Source organism: Syngnathoides biaculeatus, chromosome 19, assembly GCF_019802595.1.
Source record: "Syngnathoides biaculeatus isolate LvHL_M chromosome 19, ASM1980259v1, whole genome shotgun sequence".
NCBI classification, from domain to species: Eukaryota; Metazoa; Chordata; class Actinopteri; order Syngnathiformes; family Syngnathidae; genus Syngnathoides; species Syngnathoides biaculeatus.
The window spans coordinates 1,890,517-1,912,999 of NC_084658.1; the positions used below are offsets into that span (position 1 = coordinate 1,890,517).

General features: G+C 42.0%; 1 protein-coding gene across 4 annotated transcripts in view; it reads right to left on the reverse strand.

The window, feature by feature from the left end:
* The window catches only part of txndc5 (thioredoxin domain containing 5), a 59,705-nt gene that overhangs the window by 2,540 nt on the left and 34,682 nt on the right, over nucleotides 1-22,483 (reverse strand). Inside the window, exons 1-8 of one of the 4 annotated variants that reach the window (XM_061804806.1) lie at nucleotides 15,754-16,121; nucleotides 9,979-10,131; nucleotides 5,441-5,549; nucleotides 5,252-5,354; nucleotides 4,597-4,712; nucleotides 4,301-4,387; nucleotides 1,918-2,190; nucleotides 455-537 (exon numbers count right to left, since the gene is read on the reverse strand). In XM_061804806.1, coding sequence (XP_061660790.1) covers nucleotides 455-537; nucleotides 1,918-2,190; nucleotides 4,301-4,387; nucleotides 4,597-4,712; nucleotides 5,252-5,354; nucleotides 5,441-5,549; nucleotides 9,979-10,131; nucleotides 15,754-15,935 — 1,106 coding nt within the window. In that variant the 5' untranslated portion in view covers nucleotides 15,936-16,121. Of the gene's footprint in view, nucleotides 1-454; nucleotides 538-1,917; nucleotides 2,191-4,300; nucleotides 4,388-4,596; nucleotides 4,713-5,251; nucleotides 5,355-5,440; nucleotides 5,550-9,978; nucleotides 10,132-10,259; nucleotides 11,492-13,906; nucleotides 14,081-15,753; nucleotides 16,122-22,483 lie in introns of those variants that run through there. The other 3 variants (XM_061804809.1, XM_061804808.1, XM_061804807.1) reach the window with 3 other exon arrangements.

Genomic DNA, 22,483 nt, shown 5'->3' on the forward strand with positions numbered 1-22,483 from the left:
TTATGAAATAATTTGAGTTCTTGTTTTTAGACAATATTTATGTTTTTTTTTAAAAGTCAAAAGTTTATATACTACGCATTTGCATTGAAATAATTTAAGAAAACATAAATGATGATGGTAGGTAGTCACTGATGGTAGAGTGGTACACACGCCTGGCTTTGGTGCGGGCAGCGTGCGATCGACTCCCGCTCAGTGATTGTGACTGACTGGCGACCAGTCATGGTGTCTGCCTTTCACCCGAAGCTAGCTGAGATAGGCTACAGCTTTCCCGTGACCCTTGTGAAGATAAGTGGCTTGGATAATGGATGGATGGATAAATGATGATGGCATCGTCTTCGGAAGATTGACAATAAAATGTGACTCACAAATGACTGCCCATCACTGGATTAAATACACAACCATCACAGCATATTCTGTCAATGAAATAAAGTGACAGCAAATGTAACAATCATACCAAGGAGCAAAGAATTTGACAAAAGTGAATCCTTTGCCGATGGTCTCATCAAAGTTGTTTTCTGTCAGGTTCAATACGCTGGACTGTGGGGAGAGAGAGACAATTGTTTGCCATTTGTTAAGAAAGATACGAGCTGTGTGGAATGGAATCATGGACTCAATTGCGCTGAAAATTCCCAAAGACATGGTGCCCAAAAAGGTTATAGAAGATTTACTGTCACTTCAATTATTTCATAAGTGACTTTGCTTATCCCTCAACCCAGGTGGTCTACAGAACATTCAGAAAGAGATTCTCCCATTCCTTAGAAAGTAACTTTTACGATCAGCAAAAAGCAAAATGACGCCTCCTACAGAGTTTATACACTGCTCTTCTGTTGCCAACGTGAGGCTGGGACCAATCAACATATATGTAGTAGTGGGGGATTGGACTCAATTTTTACAAAATTATCCAATTAATTATAGGATTTGTAATTTGTCATGATTACTTGCATTTTAATCATATAATATTTTCCTCAAAAATATTGTTATTATTTTATTTAAATAGGTTTTAGTGCATTGTGCCCTGTGACTGACTGGCATCCATCCACCTTTCACCCAAAGTCAAATTGACTGATGGATGGATTTTAGTACATGACAATCAAGCTGGAAAATGTGTGTAACATTTTAATACAAAAACAGTGTGATTCAAAGATACATTTTTCAAAGTAAAGGTGACGTCACTAAACCCACTGTTGGGCTAACAGTGGTGGCTCTTTGCAAGATGTGAGGAGTGTGCAAAAAAGGCTTATACTAGAATATGCGGTGTCTCGCTGCAGCTGCCACTGTTCATGTTGTAAAGTCATTGAATTTTGTCATCTACTATTACTAGTATGATTTTGTGTTTTTCTCCGATGTAGACTTACTAGATTTGGTCCTGAATACGGCCACTTGCTTGAGTTTAAATGACTGACAACTCTTAGAACTCTTGGAGTGACTGCTAGCATTAAAGCTTTGGCTTTCTCTTTGCTTGCTCTGACATGCTTTGCATTAAGATTGTGCAGGAGGGTTGAAGGGTTTTTATGCTAAGCAAACTCCATTTTGCATATTCTGCACAAAACTATGCTTTTATTGCATAATTTTTCAATTAATCGTGAGTAATGCATTCAAACCCCACCACTAATAGATCATACATGTGACATCCTGGACTTTCTAGACCTATGTAAATGACTTCTGTTTTTGTTTGAGAAGCAAAACAGTCAAGAGACTATAGCAAGTCTTACTTTTTACAACAATGTCAATTTTATAAGGTGAAACTGCTCATAGTGACTAATTTAAATATTTTCTTCCCATAAGGATCAAGATGAGAATCAGAATCAGCACTATTGCCCAAGTGTGTAAAAACACACAAGGAATTTTTGTCTGGCAGTCAGTGCTGCCCTGGTACGACATTCAGAACAAAGAACAACAAATGCACATCAAGCTCACCTTATCCTCCTCCTCGGTGTCTTCTTTGAGTTTTATCTCTTGTGGCTCCTCCTTGGCTTCTTCCTCTGCTTGTTTATCAGCTTCTTCCTGTCTAGCCTCTTTGGTCTCCTCTTTGGCTTCTCCCTTTGTTTCTTCCTTAAGCTCATCCTTGGCTTGTTCCTCTGCTTCTTTATCAGGTTCTTCCTGTTTCATCTTTGCAGCATTCAGCATCTGATCCACAAAGTCTTTGAGGGTGTCGTAGTCTCTCTTTCCTTTGTAACGTGTTACCTCTATCTGCAGTGGGAAGCATATACAAGCAACAACCTTCAATTTGCCACCATCCCTTCATCCATCCATACATTTTCTGAGCCACGTATCCTCACATCGGTTGCAGGCGCTATAATCGGGCAGGAGCTGGGGTACACCCTGAACTGGTTGCTTGCCAATCACAGTAATTTGTCATCAGATATTCTTAATCTCTAAATATGATATTGTGTCTAAAAACTGTGCCAAACAAATATGAGTGTTAATCTGAGAGACGATAATGGGACGAGCCAAAAGAAACTAGTAGTCTGGTAAAAAAAAAAGAAAGAAGAAAGAAAAAAGGGAGGCACACACAGATGTGTTTGAATTTAGAGCTATTTTTCCATTAAAAAAAGAAACCCCGTGGCAAACATTAGTTTTATTTAAATCTTATTTCGTAAATATTGAACCCGTTAAACACGTTTCCGTCATGACCTCGCGAACCCCCCCCCCCCCCCTTACTGGTACAAATTCATTCTTTACACACCTCAGACCACAGGATAATCTTCAAAAATAATCTTAAAAAACATAAAATAATTTTGCCTTCAGGCGGCACGGTGCTTCAGCTGGTAAAGCGTTGGCCTCACAGTTCTGAGGATTCTGGTTCGATCCCAGCCCCGCCTGTGCCGAGTTTCCATGTTCTCCCCGTGCCTCCATTTTCTCCGGGCACTCCTGTTTCCTCCCACATCCCAAAAACATGCAACATTAATTGAACACTCTAAATTGCCCTCAGGTGTGATTCTGAGTACGGCTGTTTGTCTCCATGTGCCCTGCGATTGGCTGGAAACCAGTTCAGGTTGTACCCTGCCCCCTGCCCCTTGACAGCTGGGATAGGCTCCAGAACTCCCCCGACCGTTGTGAGGATAAGCGGCAAAGAAAATGGATGGATGGATGGAATTTTGCGTTCATCGTCCTAATTTGGCAAGGTGCTAAATTTAGACACAAACAGCCTGGTTATCTTTCTGTGATTGCCAGTGCGACTGTTGTCTCTCTCCATGTGCCCTGCAATTGGCAGGCAAGCAGTTCAGGGTGTACCCTGCCTGCTGCTCAATTGACAGCTGGGATTGGCTCAAGCACTCCCATAACACTCATGAGGAGAGGCGGCTAAGAAAATGGATGCATGGAAGGATTCCATTTCCTGTTCTTCCAGTCATAAATTTTATGATAATACATTTTATCTCTGGGTACCTTTCTATGAATTCAAATTCACCCAACCAAAAAAGTAAATGGAAGGTTGCGGCCATCATAAAAATGTTAAATTTTGTGACAATTGCTACAAATGTTACAATTTTGCTTAATAATGAAAGATGTAAAGTAAAGGGAAAGTAAAATGATACATTATTGTAATACAGTGGAACTTGGCGAAAACATTTTGTGTACGTACATATATGACAGTTTAAGATTTGTTTAAAAATATTCTCGGAAGGGTTAATAAAGCTTTTATCGTGGTTGGCGTATTTTTTGTTTGGCAGAAAGTCGTGTCAGCTTGGTCATAAAGTGCTGCGATTATTGTGAAAGGGTCGGCCCTATTTTCTTTATTTACTATGGGCTCATCGGAGCTGCTCACACATCCCACTTAGTGCCGCCGCGTCCTCAGGGTAACAAAAGCACAATCAACAGTGGTCCATTAGTGCAAGGGTGGAGTCTCATCTACACAACCAGATATTACCTCAGCGAACCAGTGATTTCAGTTCACAGTGTTAAAAGGTGATCTCAAGTGTCTTGAAAATACAAATCATCTGTATTTTGACTGATTCTCTAAGCTTTAAACTATTAAAAATCCACAATTTCTCTTCTTTGCTTTCAGTGGAGTTTAATGGGGCCCCATAACTCACTGGTTAGAGCATTGGTTTGGCAACTCAGGGGTCGTGAGTTCATTTCTCACTGGGGCCTCCACTCCCCAAGAGGGGTTGCGTCAGGAAGGGCATCCGACGTAAAAACTGTGCCAAACAAATATGACCATTCATCTGAGATGACACGCTGTGGCGACCCCTCACGGGACAAGCCGAAAGAAAGAAATGCTTTCAGTGCAGTTTCAATTAAAACTTTGTAAGCACATGCTCGGTGATCATGATGTGCTGAGTTAGAAAATGTCACATACCTTATCACCTGACTTGAAGTAGAGCAGTGTGGGATATCCCTTCACGCCGAGCTTAATACACGTTTCGTGGTACTGTGTGCAGTCCAGCTAAAAATCAATACAGGAAAATTGGTATTAAAACATTGATTTGAATATTATAATTTATTTAACGTGCTGTCGCTCTTGCTGAAATCATGACATACTACTACTAATGTGGGAAAAAAACTAAAAAAACAAAACGGGTGATAGAGTTTCTAGGTCATTTGGGGTGTACATTGCTCTCTTGTCAATAATAATTTGTGATAAACAGGCCCCACCTTGCTTATTTTGATCTCATCAGAGTGCTCAAAGGTGGAGGCCATCTGCTCCCATGTAGGAGCCATGGCTTTGCAGTGGCCACACCATGGGGCATAGAACTTGACGAAATGTGTGCCTGAACAAAGAAAGGTGCCAATTATCAGGGAACTTGAACTAGAAAACAAAACAACACACTTAACAGAAAGTCATGTACACAATTTTGTTCTATATTGAAGCTGAGTCGTTTTCAGATGGACACAGAGCTGTAAAAGCAAATTGCCACCTCCTCCCCAGTTAAATGCAACCATTACACACTCTTTACAAGCTCTTCTGTTGCCAAAATGTGAACGTAGGGCCGTTAAACAGCTTTAAAAAAATGCCTACGTCATATCCTGTCTGTTCTGGTCATTTGCTTGAGAACTAAAACAGTAAAGTTTTCAGCAAGGGTTCCTCTTCTATTCACTGACTTGTGCAAAGGAGTAAAATTCAGTTACTTAAATTAAAGCAAGGCAGCAAGGATCCAGATTGACCGCTTTTGCTGGTTGCAACTTGAACAGCAGGTTTTGCATTTGGAACACAACATAATAGATTCATCTACAGTAATTACGGCATGATTACTCTGATACAAGAAAGCTGGTACTTGTTTTTCATTGTTCCAACAAACAAGAGCTTTACCTTTGCTAATGTGTTCCTTAAAGTTTGCAGTAGTGAGCTCATACATGCCATCCTTGGACTCTGGTGGAACACCAACAGGTAGCTCCTGTTCAGCCTCCGGTTCCTGCAGGAAGATTAACAAGGGGCAAGTGAGATTCATTAACCGCTGCATTTCAACACAACTAGCTTATATAATGTGGCATCACTTACAGAAGAAGGTTCCGTCTCAAGCATCTTCAACATCCAATCCTCCAGAGCCTTCAGCTCTCTCATTCCTTCATAGTTGATAGGTGTCTGCTCAGGCTTGTACAACATTAGCCTAAAAGTAACACAAATGTGCTATAAAAAGCAGATACACCAAAATATTGGACCGAAAAGGTCCCAAAAGCAGATTTTTTTTTGTTTTGGGCGGAAAGACCTCTGTCCCCAAAATAATACGGCTGAATCATGGGCCATTAATGGGGTCTCAGTCCTGGTGTTTAGCGGCTATGACAGTTAGCCAAAATGACATGACATGAGATGGAATAAGGTATTGAAGTCATTTATTAAATTAATGTAACCTTCATAACCAGCTCCCTGGGTGCAAATTGGTATTGGAAAACTTGAAAGCTTGATGAATATTTATTAGTAATTATTTATTTAATTTCATGAATTTGTCTTACATAATATTGCATGTCATGTTAAAATTCGGAAATAAAAATCATTAGTAATTCAAAAGGTTAAGAAGAATAGGATATTTTAACATAGAGAGTTTGTGTTTCATATCGTGATATACAGTGCCTTCCAAAAGAACTGTAATGGCAACGTCAATTCCTTTGTTTTTGTTATACATTGAAGATATTTGGGTTTCAGATCAAAAGGTGAATATGACAAAATGTGATAATTCCAGCTCTCAGATGTGCCACATCCTGGCCACCAACTCTTCCAAGGTAGGCGCTACAGAGCAATGCGAACCAAATCTAACAGACATTCAAACAGCTTCTTCCCCCTTGCAATAAACTTCATAAGCAGCTAACTTAAAGTGGGCCTGTCATGAAATGGATGATTTTTGGCATATTATTAATGAAAAACCCACAGCCAATATGGTACTGTATTTTTTCACCATATGTACATGTATACAGCTTTTTGTAACTCCTGGCATGAAAATCCTCTCAGGGATTTGTTTTCGAGAAGCAGGAAGTGACGTAAAGGACAGCGGCGCCCCCTCGTGGACTCGTTTGTTTCCATTAGTTTTACCTCTGGGAAGACAGCTGGTTGTTCCTTCGTATTAGCCAAAATGCCGGCTCATTGCATTGCTGGACATTGCTTGAAGACTCGGGAGAATGGAATTATCCTTCATAAATTTGAAAGAGACCCTGTTCGTTGTGAAAAATGGATTGCACGGGTGCAGAGGACGAGAGCTTCGTGGGTTACAAATAACAGGTAGATGTGTATACAGATACTAAAAAAAATAATAGTTTGGGGCGGACCACGTAATTGGTCTCTCTCATAACGTAACAAAAGATCCGCATATGAAATGTGTCGTTGTGCGCATACAGCTACTAAAAAAATAATAGTTTGGGGCGGACCACGTAATCGGTCTCTCTCATAACGTAACAAAAGATCCGCGTATGAAATGTGTCGATGTGCATGTCGCGCCCAGCCAACAATGTCTCACTCAGCTTCGTCTCAATAGTGTTCATCGCGTACTGCGGCAGCTTTGAACATACCCCTAAAAGCAGCATGGCTCGACTCCACCTCCTCCTTATATGCCACCATGGCAATGAAAATCAGCCATACCGGCTGAGGCGGCGCGTTCGGCGGTCACAGCTTCTGCGAAGGCTGCGCGTCGGGCTTTGCGACGGGGACGCCTCTGAAGATCCCAGCTGAGAATGCGTTACTCAGTCGCGTGCGCGCATGAAGCTGATCGACTGTGTTGCTCAGTACTGCGCGTCTGTGAGCACCCACTAAAGCAGCACCGCTCGGCTCTGTCATAAGCCACACAGGCCGGCTGCGATGAGCCGCGATGGTTCATCTCCGCCGCGGAAGTGGATCGGACGGGGATGCGGTTTGGCCGTGATCGCATATCATCTGAATATGGCTCGAAACAATTGTGTAATATTGTCCTGAGGGCTCGAAACAATAGTGTAATATTGCCTCGGTAACTTAACTCGGTTGTGTGGTGTTGTCCTTTTCGGAAAGAGCTTCGGTGTCAGAAGGGGCGTCAGAAAAATCCGAATATCTCTGTTGTTCAGCTTCCATAGTAGCTAACACTGCGCGTTTTCAACGGCGGAAGTGACGATGACATCAAGGATAGAGGACCCGAGGACACAAATTGCAATACAACAAAAAAATTAATAAATTGGTCATTCTTTCTCTGTGGCCCGGTAACAAGTGCCCCTTGGCTCGAAACTGGTCCACAAACTGGTGGTTGGGGACCACCGTGCTAGAGGACTCTGCATCCTTTGCACAATTGTAAAAAAAAAGACTAGGATTCTATAATTGCCAGATTACTAGCAGTCTTTATTGTGCCATGACTGTTAACCTAAAGTCTTTATGTCTCAATCTGTTGTCATCCTGTATGTTGTACTAGAGCGCCTCCCAACTACCAGAGACAAATTCCTTCCTTTCCAACAAACAGTGAAGAACATAAGTATTTGAACATCGTGCTATATTACTATTATTATTAAGTTCTCCCACTTAGAAATCATGGAGGGGTCTGAAATTTTCATCGTAGGTGCATGTCCACTGTGAGAGAGATAATCTAAAATAAAAATCCAGAAATCACAATTTGTGATTTTTTCAAACAATTTATTTGTGTGATACAGCTGCAAAAAAGTATTTGAACACCTGTCAATCAGCTAAAATTCTGACCCTCAAAGACCTGTTACTCCACTTTTAGGAGTCGACCTCCACTCCGTGTATTTTCCTGAATCAGATGCACCTGTGTGAGGTCGTTAGCTGCGTAAAGACACCTGTCCACCCCATACAATCAGTAAGACTCAAACTTGTAACATGCCCAAGACCAAAGAGCTGTCCAAAGACACACCAGAGAAATTTGTACAACTCCACATGGCTGGAAAGGGCTATGTAGAAATTACCAAACAGCTTGGTGAAAAAGGGTCCACTGTTGGAACAATCATTAGAAAATGGAAGAAGCTAAACATGACGCTCAATCTCAATCGGAGTGGAGCCCCACGCAAGATATCACCTCGTGGGATCGCAATGATCCTTAGAAAGGTGAGGAATCAGGACAGGACTACACGACAGGACTTGTTCAATGACCTGAAAAGAGCTGGGACCACCGTTTCCAAGGTGACTGTTGGTAATACACTAAGACGTCATGGTTTGAAGTCATGCATGGCACGGAAGAGGTTCCCCTGTTAAACCAGGACATTCAAGGCCCACCTTAAGTTTGCCAATAACCATTTCGATGCTACAGGGGACCCATGGGAGAATGTTTCGTAGTCAGATGGAACTTTTTGGTCATAATTCCACTAACCGTGTTTGGAGGAAGATGAATGATGAGTTCCATCCCAAGAACACCAATCCCTATTGTGAAGCATGGGGGTGGTAGCATCCTGCTTTGGGGGTGTTTTTCTGCACATGGGACAGGACGGCTACACTGTCGTAACGAGAGGATGACCGTGGCAAAGTATTGTGAGATTTTGGGGAAAAACCTTTTCCCTCAGTCAGAGCATTGAAGATGGGTTGTGGCTGGGTTTTTCAACATGACAATGACCCGAAGCACACAGGCAGGAAAACCAAGGAGTGGGTCCGTAAGAAACATATCAAGGTTCTGGCGTGGCCTAGCCAGTTTCCAGACCTAAACCCAATAGAAAATCTTTGGAGGGAGCTGAAACTCCATGTTTCTCAGCGACAGCCCAGAAACCTGTCTGATCTAGAGAAAATCTGTGTGGAGGATTGGGGCAAAATCCCTCCTGTGGTGTGTGCAAACCTGGTGAACAACTACAGGAAACGTTTGACCTCTGTAATTGCAAACAAAGGCTACTGTACCAAATATTAACATTGATTTTCTCAGATGTTCAAATACTTATCGCTAAAAAAATCATACATTGTGATTTCTGGATTTTCTTTTTAGATTATCTCTCTCACAGTGGACTTGCACCTCAGATGAAAATTTCAGACCTCTTCATGATTTCTAAGTGGGAGAATTTGCTATATAGCAGGGTGTTTAAATGCTTATTTTCTTCACTGTACTTGGTGAATGAAGATGATTCTGACTGAAACCACCCACTTTTCAAGTGAGCAAAGGTATTTGGATATATATATTATTAAATTAAGCAAATAACAATATATAGTTTGCTTTTCTCCCATAAACAGCTCTGTGGTCTTAAAGTTTGCTTAGCAGGAAATGTAGTTTTTACAGGTGGAACCCAAAGCCAAAAATAAGGACCATCTAATGTTTGACCAATCAATCTAATAGGCAAATCCTTAGCCACTAGAAACACCCATCAGTTACACAGATTCCAATATATTTGCTCACCTGACTACTGGATGGCTTAAAACAAAAAGTGTTGTCCCGAGTTGTTTAACACATCTAGACGTAATTGCCATGAAATACAACCTCGAATTCTGAACTTTTGTCTCATATTCATATTTTGATTTGAAACCCAGATGTCTTCAGTGTACAACTAAAAATAAAGACTTTACCTAGCCATTCCAATACGTGACTATGACAAATATATTGAGAGGATTTTTTTCCCAATATACCTTTGCAACCATACACTTAAGAGAAAAATACTTACGTGGGGTAGCCTCGGATTTTGTGCTCATTTGAGCAGAACTTGGTGTCCTGGACACAGTCTACCTTTACAACATAGACAGGGGGCTCCTCCATGTTGTTGTACTTCTCTGCCAATGTATTCCATGTTGGCTGCAGCTTCTTACAGTGGCCGCACCTGCTCAAATAAAAGGTAGAGACACATATTTAAAAAATAATGTGTCACTCTGAGTCAAACTTAAAAAAATAATAAATGAAAAAAATCAGGTGGCACGTTGGAGCAACTGGTTGGAGCGTTGGCCTCACAGTTCTCGGGATTGGCGTTCGAATCCTGGCCCCGCCTGTGTTGAATTTGTATGTTCTCCTCCGTGCCTGTCTGGGTTTTCTCTGGGCACTCTGGCTTCCTCCCACGTCCAGAAATATGTATGAATTGGAGACTCTAAATTGCCCCTAGGTGTGATTGTGACTATTTGTCTCTATGTGCCCTGTGATTGGCTGGCAACTAGCTCAGGGTATACCCCGCCTCCTGTCTGATGATAGCTGGGATAGGATCCAGCACTCCCGTGACCCTTGTGAGGATAAGCAGCTCAGAAAATGGATGGACGAAAAATAATCAGGAACCCCCGATAAACAACAAATTCTGCAGTAAACTTAGAAAAACAGTTAACTGCTAAGGACTCTAAATTAATCTGGTGTGGATTATAATCGCTAACCAATTCTAAGCAACCATCCTTCCCAAGGTTTTAACAATAAAGGATTATCCGACAACTTTAACACATCCTGCAGATTTGAAAAGGACACTTTCAACACTCAATGCCCACCCAGCCACACCATGACCACCATCAAACCGCTGACTCCCCTTGCTGCATTAACCATCCACGAGCTGAATGTGAGCTGTATCTACAAACAACAAAAGGTCAACAAAGCGGCAGCCTCAGGCCTTTTGTCCCCATCCTCCCTCAAAGTCTGTGTGGACCAGCTCACTCCAGTCTTCATGCAAATCTTCAATAGATCTCTGCAACGGTGCAAGGTACCATCCTGTTTCAAACGTTCCACCATCATCCCAGTCCGCAAGCGACCTCCAATCTCAGGTCTGAATAACTTCGGGCCTGTCACCCTGACAAGCAAACAGGTCTGTGTATGATGCAGTCAACATGGAACTGCACTTCATCATAGAACACCTCGACGATCCGAGAACCTATACGAGGATCCTGTTCGTGGACTTTACCTTTGCGTTCACCGCCATTATCCCTGGAGCTGTTGAGGCAGTTCAACACAGCAGGTATCAAATGAGTCCTGTGTTCATCCATCACAGTCTGGCTTTGTACCCTCACAAAAAAAGGAAAAATTCAGACTGCATTGGAAATCAAAACTGCTGAAAAAATTGTCGGTACCCCCCTACCGACCTTTCAGGAATTGTATGCTCCCAGAACTAAGACAGGAGCATGCAAAATCCTCTTGGACCCTTGACATCCTGATCATCACCTCTTCCAGCTCCTACCCTCAGTGAAGAAAAAGGGTATTTGAACACCCACCTACAGTATATTGCAAGTTCTCCCACTTCGAAATCATGGAGGGGTCTAAAATTTTCATCGAAGGTGCATATCGACCGTAAGAGAGATAATCTAAAAAGAATGCACCTGTATGAGGTTGTTAGCTGCATAAAGACACCTGTCCACCCCATACAATCAGTAATACTCAAACTTGTAACATGGCCAAGACCAAAGAGCTGTCCAAAGACAACCAGAGACAGAATTGTACTACTCCACACGGCTGGAAAGGGCTACAGAGAAATTGCCAAGCATTTTGGTGAAAAAGGGTCCACTGTTGGAGCAATCATTAGAAAATGGAAGAAGCTAAACATGACGGTCAATCTCAATTGGAGTGGAGCCCCATGCAAGATATCAACTCGTGGGATCTCAATTATCCTTAGAAAGGTATCAAGAGGAATTTAGCCCAGGACTACACGACAGGACTTGGTCAATGACCTGAAAAGAGCTGGGACCACCGTTTCCAAAGTGACTGTAATACACTAAGATGTCATGTTTTGAAATCATGCCTGGCATGGAACGTTTCCCTGCTTAAACCAGCACAGGGCAAGGCCTGTCTTCAGTTTGCCAATAACCCATTTGGCTGATACAGAGGAGTCATGGGAGAATGTTTTGTGGTCAGATGAGACCAAAATTGAACTTTTTGGTCATAATTCTACTAACCGTGTTTGGAGGAAGACAAATGATGAGTTCCATCCCAAGAACACAATCCCTACTGTGAAGCAGGGGGCTGGTAGCATCATGCTTTGGGGGTGTTTTCTGTACATGGAACAGGACGACTGCACTGTATTAAGGAGAGGATGACCGCGGCCATGTATTGTGAGATTTTGGGGAACAATCCCTTTGGTTCAGTCAGAGCATTGAAGATGGGTCGTGACTGGGTCTTTCAATATGACAATGATCCGAAGCACACAGTCAGGAAAACCAAGGAGTGGCTCCTTAAGAAGCATATCAAGGTTCTGGCGTGGCCGAGCCAGTTTCCAGACCTAAACCCAAGAGAAAATCTTTGGAGGGAGCTGAAACTCCGAGTTTCTCAGTGACAGCCCAGAAACCTGTCTGATGTGGAGAAGATCTGTGTGGAGGAGTGTGCCAAAATCCCTCCTCCTCTAAAAGGTCTTTGAGGGTCAGAATTCTAGCTGATACATGTGTTCAAATACTTATTTGCAGCTGTATCACACAAATACATCTTTAAAAAAAAAAACATACATTGTGATTTCTGGATTTTTCTTTTTATATTATCTCTCACACAGTGGACATGCACCTACGATGAAAATTCTAGACCCCTCCATGATTTCTAAGTGGGAGGACTTGCAATATAGCAGGGTGTTCAAATACTTATTTTCTTTACTGTACTATTGAACAATGCTAACTAGAACTAGCAGACAATACAACAGTTTCATCCTTCTTGTAAATTACAATTTCATTGAAACATGCACCCAGGTGTGTCTTGAGATTGTAGTCACATCTCTGTCAGTTATATAGTGGTACCTCTACTTACGAACATCTCCAGTAACAAAAAAAATCAGGTTAGAAAACACCTCTTCTGAAAAATATCATCTCTAGTTACAAAGGTAATTCAGAATACAAAAGGAAAAAAATGGGCGCTGGATTCCCCAAATTCCACCGGACATAAACATCCCGTATCTTGTGCGGCGCGATAGAGCTTCTCTCCCATTGGCTATTGCGATAGCATCTTCCTGGCATCTATCTGGCTCGTGCACCTACGTCATAAAATCATGAGACTCGCCATATTGCCGGTCAAACTAAACATTGTTGCAAAGTAATTCTGTTGAGACGAAATAAAAATGTGACTTATAGTACGACACTCAGAGTTTTGTCTGATAACGTTCAACATTTAGAGGGTGATAATAAACGAATGTACAAGAAAAAATGAGACACTTGGCATAGAGGACCCATATTTAATGCCAGAGTCGATGTTTTCCCCAATAAGAAATTGACTTAATTGGCTTACGCTTGTCTTGGACAACTGGACATACACATGTATTTGATGAGTAAGTCGTTGAGATATATACAGAAAAGTTCAAAAGCGTATAAAAGTCTGTACGCATTCAAATATTTCGTTGCTGGATCTGTTCTCAATCAAAAATAAATCCCACATAGTGATGGACCCATTCAAGAGTTTTTCAATACAAATACTAATATTTAAATAAATGACCCCTAGTTTTACACAAATTCTCATTCATTAACTATGATTGGGGAATAATTTTAGAACAAGGAGTCGTCTCCTCCATACACGGAAGTGTATTGCGGCCACACGTTAACCTCCATAAACGTCTGCAACAGTTTTTTTTTTTTTTTATAAATACGCATTGTTTTCAAATGAGTCAATTTGGCGTTATAAATACTTCTTGATAATTTGAGATTGAGAAGAATAACTCCTACCTGAAATGAAATGATCGCTACACAGGCATGTGTATTTCTTTGTGTACAATCCAATTTCCGAAATCCATCAATCTTTTCTGGTCTTTCCCTCTGGTATTCCATAAAATAATCTCAGCAATAGGTCTCGGGCATTGGGAAAAATGAGCTCCGTTCAGTTCAGTGACGCCCAAGCAGCTTTGTTTAACCAGCAACCCATCGTCATTACACTGGACTATCACTATATTTGGCACTCTAACTGCTCTAAATCCTGGAAGACGCAATCCTCAGGTTTGCACAACTGTGAGTTCTTATAAGAAAAATAAGTTCACTGTCAATTGACTTTCTATTGTTCTTCGTACTCGACGTATGTCGTAGTAGGGCGGCACTAACTACCAGAGACAAACTTTGTTACATGCTTGGCCTATATACCTGATTCTTACTGAGAAGTATCTGCACAATTTGCACAACTGACATTGTTGCAAACTATCGCAATACTAGTCACTTTATAATGCATAATTTCTTGAACCCTCTGCCTCATTTACAAAATGGTCACTGCACCAGACTATTCTATTCGTCATTTCAAACTATTCTAAATTGCTCAAAAACTCAGTATCATTTTTTGTTCAATTCTAAAAAAAAAATATCCGATTACTGGTATTCTTTTATTGCTCAGTGACTTCTGTTTTTATATTTAAAAAGTATTCACTGTCAATTGACTGTTGTGGTCCGGTAGGGGCTCCAACTGCCACAGACAAATTCCTTGTGTGTTTTTGGCATACTTAGCAAATAATGATTCTGTTCTGTAATTGACTTGAATGTAGTAAACGTGAGACATGAAGATGACACCCTGTAGTTCGATGCACTTACCTAACCCTAACCCTGTGGCACCCTGGGAGAACATGACAAAATATAATATTGTAAACACAAGAATGAACCCTCTCAATTTCAACGATATTCTCTGGTGAACAGGCTAGTATCAAGGATATTTGATTAGTCTCAGCAGCCTGCAGAGACTCAAGTCTGCATCAAATCACCAACTAGTCTCCAAGATAGTGAGAAAGGGTTTTATATCATCTGGATTGGAGGCCGAAGTTCTGAGAGTTGCAAGGGCCGGGTTCAAGTTTCTCCCCTTTTAAACATCACAATTATGGTTCCAGCACTCCCGCAACGCGTGAGGATAAGCGATTAAGAAAATAGATGGCATTTTGGTTTCAATATTGTCTTATGAAATGTGTAATACAACGGAATCAATGCAACACATTATTATTAAGTGTAAAATATGTAAGATAAAACATAGTATGTATAATGTAATTGTAATAAGCAAAGCAAAGTTAGGTATGAAACTTAGAATAAAACGGGACTATATAAAAAACATAAAACCCATTTTATTTGGTTTATTTTTTGTAAAATTATCCATGATAATATTATAATTTGCCATTGTAATACTGTATATCAGTGAGGGACGGAAATACAATACAGTGTATTACATATTACAACCGACGTTCAGCCAAAAGGAGTAAGTCTGCTTTTGCCACGTCAGCTCAGTCTGCATCCCGACTCAGAACTTTCAACGTCATTTATCCTTTGAAAAGTCACTTCTAAGCCACCGTTTCACTAGCAAACTATAAAATGGACTAAAAGCGTTTTATCATAAAACATCCAAGATACTCGTTCCATTTAGCGAAACTGAACGAACCACCTTTATAGCTTTGCTGCTAGCTTGAGGATAACCGCAAGCTCAAAGCGAATACAAAACCCAAATGACAATGAGCGTGTATGCTAACTAGCTCACTCGCCGGTGAGGCCGACGTAGCTTTTCCAAAACGCTGCGTTCAAGGAGCCGTGAGTGAGAAATATCGTGAACTTACCATGGAGCGTAAAACATGACAAAGTGCGGTGCGGTGGGCACCGCTTCCTTGAACATTTCCACCGTGTACGTATGTTTTGCATGCTCGTCTTCTGTATCATTGTGTTCGCAAAACACCAGAGCAAACAGTGATGAATAAATAAAAACTACGGTAAAAAGAGTGCAATGCAGTGGGGATGCCATTAGTAGTGTCTGCCAACCGCTGCTGCTGTCCCTACTAACAACGGAGAACGCGCATTGACGCTGCGAATTTGGAATGTAAGTAAAGGAATGAAAGATGAGAATGAGACGTGCACGTATGAAGGTTGGATTATTGCGCACATACACGCAATCACTGTGGTGTGGACATCTGTAAAAGCCTGCAGGCGCCTGAACTCCAGTTACCAGCTTGACTGGTTAGAAGAAGTCACTTCCCACAAATCACCTCCCACATGTGTACTTTTTTTTTCTTCAGTCTTATCTATGCATGGGGATATATATATATATATATATATATATATATATACTTTTTTTCTCGCCGCTTATCCTCACAAGGGTCGCGGGGGAGTGCTGGCACCTATCCCAGCTGTCAACGGGCAGGAGGCGGGGTACACCCTGAACTGGTTGCAAGCCAGCCACAGGGCACATTGAGACAAACAGCCACACTCACAATCACACCTTGGGGCAATCGAGAGTGTCCAATTAATGTTGTATGTTTTTGGAATGTGGGAGAAAACCGGAGTGCCCGGAGGAAACCCATGTAGGCATGTGGAGAACATGGAAACTCCACACATGCGGGCCTGTGTTTGAACCCGGGATCTCAGAACTGTGAGACCAATGCTTTTACCAGCTTAAGTATTTGAACACCCTGCTATATTGCAAGTTCTACTTAGAAATCATAGAGGGGTCTGAAATTTTCATCGTAGGTGCATGTCCACTGTGAGAGAGATAATCTAAAAAGAAAAATCCAGAAATTACAATGTATGTTTTTTTTAAAAGATTTTTTTTCTGTGATACAGCTGCAAATAAGTATTTGAAAAACCTGTCTATCAGCTAGACTTCTGACGCTCAAAGACCTGTTAGTCCGCCTTTAAAAGTCCACCTCCACTCCATGTATTATCCTGAATCAGATGCACCTTAGCTGCATAAAGACACCTGACCACCCCATACAATAAGTAAGACTCAAACTTGTAACATGGCCAAGACCAAAGAGCTGTCCACAGACACCAAAGAACATTGTACAACTCCACATGGCTGGAAAGGGCTACGGAGAACTTGCCAAGAATCTTGGTGAAAACAGGTCCATGGAGCAATCATTAGAAAATGGTAGAAGCTAAACATGACGGTCAATCTCAATCGGAGTGCAGCCCCATGTAAGATATCACCTCATGAGGTCTCAATGATACTTAGAAAGGTGAGGAATCAGCCCAGGACTACACGACAGGACTTGGTCAATGACCTGAAAAGAGCTTGGACCACCGTTTCCAAGGTGACTGTTGGTAATACATTAAGACGTCATGGTTTGAAATCATGGATGGGACGGAAGAGGTTCCCCTGCTTAAACCAGCACATGTCAAGGCCCGTCTTAAGTTTGCCAATGACCATTTGGATGATACAGAGGAGTCATAGGAGAAGGTTTTGTGACAAGATGAGACCAAAATGGAACTTTTTAGTCATAATTCCACTAGAGAGCTGAAAGTCCGTGTTTCTCAGCCAGAATCCAGTAACCTGTGTGATCTAGAGAAGAGCTGTGTGGAGGAGTGGGCCAAAATCCCACCTGCAGTGTGTGCAAACCTGGTGAACGACTACAGGAAACGTTTGACCCAAACAAAGCCTACTGTACCAAATATTAACGTTGGTTTTCTCAGATGTACTTATTGTGTCTGTATCATTCAAATAAATCGTTAAAAAAAAATCATACTTTGTGAATTCTGGATTTTTCTTTTTAGATTATCTCTCGCTCAGTGGAAATCCACCTACGATGAAAATGTCAGACCCCTCCATGATTTCCAAGTGGGAGAACTTGCAATATAGCAGGGTGTTTAAATACTTATTTTCTTCACTGTATCAATATCCAAATGGATATATCTGTTTTTGCATCTGATATATATATATAAATTGATATATACACACACACACTCACACACATCCATAGTGAAATGAGGAAAAAGAATGATGAGGCCCAACACTAGTTTCTCAAATGTTTCTATAGAAAGTATTGTACATATGTAGAAAGTATATTGTGGAAAGTGACTTCTTCTTACCTGTCAGGGTGGTAACTGGAGTTTAAATATATATATACAAAGTTCCATCTATTATTTAAGCAGCCTATCCTCACAAGGTTCATGGGAGAGCTGGAGCCTATCCCAGTTAGCTTCGGGCGAAAGGTGGACTATAACCTGAACTAGTTGCCAATCAGTTGTAGGGCAGATACATATATGTATATCGGCACTACTGCCCCATACAACACTCATCCAATTTACATTTCCAATCTTGTTTCCTGTCGTTAACTGTTTGTGCTTTATCTTTTGCCTTTTTTTCCCACACACCCCTCAATAAAGTTTATGTTTGACTGATCGACTCTTATTGTCAATAAACATCCATGATTTAACGAGGAAACCACAGCGGTAGCTTAAAAACTCCTCTGTGACACAGTAACAGCAAAAAAGGAATACAAACCCTCTATTCTGCTGTCTAACAACCAAATAGGACAAACACACACACAAAACCCCTAAAATAAAAAGTAGTCCATCAAATATTTACTCGATTAACAGAAAGTACTCATCAAACTAATTCCATAACGGATAGGTCGTGGCCTGGGCTAACTACGCCCGCCCCCGGCACTGTTAATCTGCATGGCGTAGGTAGAAATTTAGATAATGTAGTTCAAGGACTAAAAGAGGAGGAAAACGGCTTAGTCGGCAGAAGAATAAGAGGCTTGCACAAACCCTACAACTGTGTGTAGGGACTTTGAATGTTGGGACTATGACGGGAGAAGCTCAGGAGTTAGTTGACATGATGATTAGGAGAAAGGTTGATGAATTGTGCATCCAAGACCGCAGGTGGAAAGGGAGTAAGGCTAAAAGCTTGGGAGCAGGGTTTAAATTATTTTACCATGGAGTTGATGGGAAGGGGGTTGAAGGGGTTATTTTAAAGGAAGAGCTGGCTAAGAATGTCTTGCAGGTGAAAAGAGTATCAGATCAAGTGATGAGGCTGAAATTTGAAATAGACGGTATTGTGTATAATGTGATTAGCGGCTATGCCCCACAGGTAGGATGTGACCATGAGTTGAAAGAAATTCTGGAAGGGACAAGACGAAGTAGTCCTGAGCATCCCGGAGAGAGAGAGAGAGAGAGAGAGTTGTGATTGGTGCAGATTTCAATAGACATGTTGGCGAAGGACAGACTGGAGACACGGATTAGAGGAGGCTCAGGTCCCTTTCGTGGTTTATACCGACCACGAAAATCTTGAATACTTGAAATCCGCCAAAAGACTAAATGCCGGGCAAGCCTGTTGGGCTCTCTTCTTCACGCAGTTTCACTTTGTGGTTTCCTATTGGCCGGGATCGAAGAACGACAAACCCAATGCGCCGTCGCGGGTCCATGATAGCATAAAAAATTGAATAGGAACGGGGGCGATAAAGAAGTGATGGGTAGGTACGGCATTCAGCAAAGGAACTTTGAGGGTCAGATGGTGGTGGACTTCGTAAAAAGGATTGAATTGGCAGTGGTGAACACTTATTTCCAGAAGAGACAGGAACATAGAGTGACCTACAAAGCGGAGGTAGAAACACGCAGGTGGATTATATTTTGTGCAGACGATGTAATCTGAAGGAGGTTACCAACTGTAAAGTTGTGGTGGGGGAGAGTGTAGCTTGACAACATGGGATGGTGGTGTGTAGGATGACTCTGGTAGCGTGTTGGAAGATTAAGAAGACAAAAGTAGAGCAGAGAATCTGATGGTGGAAATTGAGAAAGGAAAAATGTTGTGTGGCCTTTCGGAAAGAGGTGAGACAGGCTATAGCTGGACACAAAGGGCTGCCGGAAGACTGGAATACTACTTGGGGTGCCTTCTGGGAGGAAAGGGGAGAAGGAGACTTGGTGGTGGAACCCCAAAATACAGGAAGTCACCCAAGGTAAGAGATTAGTGAAGAAGTGGGATTTGGAGAGGGCTGCGGAGAGATGGAAGGAATACATTGCGATGCGACATAGGACAAAGCTACAGGTGGCCAAGGCTACACAAGAGACATATGACGACATGTACAGGTTGGATATAAAAGAAGGACAAAAAGATTTCTACAGGTTGGCCAGACAGAGAGATAGAGACGGCAAAGATGTGGACCAAGTAAAGGTGATTAAGGATAGCGATGGAAATATGTTGACTGGTGCCAGTCGTGTGCTAAGTAGATGAAAAGAGTATCTTGAGAAGTTAATGAATGAAGAGGCAAGGGTGAATGACCAGGAATAGGCAATGATTAGTAAGGGGGAAGTTAGAAAGGCACAGAACAGAATGAAAAATGGAAAGACAGTTGGTCCTGATGACATATCAGTGGAGGTATGGAAGCAATTTGAAGAGGTGGCTGTGGAGTTTTTGACCAACTTATTCCATAGAATTCTACCGGGAGAGAAGATGCCAGAAGAATGGTGAAAACGTGTGCTAGTCGTCATTTTTAAGAACAAAGGTGATGTTCAGAGCTGTGGAAACTATAGAGGAATAAAGATGTTGAGTCACACAATGAAGTAATGGGAAAGAGTAGTGGAGGCTAGACTCAGGACAGAAGTATCTGCGAGGAACAGTATGCTTTCATGCCTCGAAAGAGTACCACAGACACATTACTTGCCTTGAGGATGCTCGTGGAAAAGTACAGAGAAGGTCAGAAGGAGCAACATTGTTTTTTTGCAGACCAAGAGAAAACCGATGACAGAGAGACAGGGAGTATCTGTGGTAACGCATGCGCAAGTCTGGTGTGGCGGAGAAACATGTGAACAGAACAGTGGTGAGAACCAAATAGGACAAACACACACACACACACGCACGCACACACGCACATGCACACATAAGCATACATTGAGATGCGCCATAGGACAAAGGTAGAGGTGGCGACGGCTAATCAAGAGGCATATGACGACACCAGGTTGGACACGAAAGAAGGAGAAAAATATCTCTCCAGGTTGGCCAGATAGAGGGTTAGAGATGGGAAGGATGTGCCGCAAGTAAGGGTAATTAAGAATGGAGACGGAAATGTGTTGACTGATGCGAGTAGTGTGCTGAATAGATGGAAAGAATACTTCGTGAAGTTGATTAATGAAGAAAATGAGAGAGAAGAAAGAGAAGAGGCAAGTGTGAATGACCAGGAATAGTCAATGATTAGTAAGGGGGAACTGAGAAAGGCACTGCAAAGGATGAAAAATGGAAAGGCAGTTGGTCCTGATGACATACCTGTGGAGGTATGGAAGCAATTTGGAGAGGTGGCTGCAGAGTTTTTGACCAACTTATCCAACAGGATACTAGCGGGTGAGAAGATGCCTGACGAATGGAGCAAAGAACAAAGGGGATATTCAGAGCTGTGGGACTCTACAGGAATAATGTTGATGAGCTACTCAATGAAGTTGTGGGAAAGAGCAGTTGAGGCTCGACTCAGGACAGACATAAATATCTGCAAGCAACATGGTTTCATCCCTAGAAAGAGTACGACAGATGCATTATTTGCCTTGAGGATGCGAGTGGAAAAATACAAAGGTCAGAAGGAGCTACATTGTGTCTTTGTGGATCTCGAGAAAGCTTATGACAGCGTAGCAAGAAAGGAATTGTGGTACTGCATGTTTAAGTCAGGTGTGGCGGAGAAATATGTTAGAAAAGTACAGGACATATGGTGAGGTGTGCTGTAGGTGTGACAGAAAAATTTAAGGTGGAGGTGGGACTGCATCAGAAATAAGTTCTGAGCCCCTTCCTGTTTGCAGTGGTAATGGATAGGCTGACCGATGAGGTTAGACTGGAATTCCCTTGGACCATGATGTTCGCGAATGATATGATATGTAGGTGGAAGTGGGACTGCATCCGGGATCAGCTCTTAGCCCCTTCGTGTTTCCTGTGGTAATGGATAGGATGATGGATTGGCTTAGGTTGGAATCCTCTTGGACCATGATGTTCGCGGATGATATTGATTATTGCAGTGAAAGCAGAGAGCAGGTGGAGGAACAATTGGAAAGATGGAGGCATGCACTGGAATGGAGAGGAATGACGATTAGCTGAAGTAAAATATATACAGTTCTGAGGTCCCGGGTTCATTCCCGACCCGCCTGTGTGGAGTTTGCATGTTCTCCTCATGCCTGCACCGGTTTTCTCTGGGCACTCCGGTTTCCTCCCACATTCCCAAAACATTAATTAACATTAATTGAACATTCTAAATTGCCCCAAGTGGGATTGTGAGTGCGGTTGTTTGTCTTGATGTGCCCTGCAATTGACTCACAACCAGTTCAGGGTGTACCCCACCTCCTGCCCATTGACAGCTGGGATAGGCTCCACCACTCCCCCCGACCCTTGTTTGTATAAGCAGCTAAAAAAATGGATGGATGGATATTATTTTGAGGATTAAAAAAAACATAATGGAACAGGTGGACTTCAGATCTGCACTCAATACCATCATCCCAGTGGATCTAGAACTTCATGACAGGCAGGTAATGGCAAGTGAGGTTGAAGACACCACTTAATCCACATCCACCATCAGCACTGGGGCACCCCAAGGTTGTGTT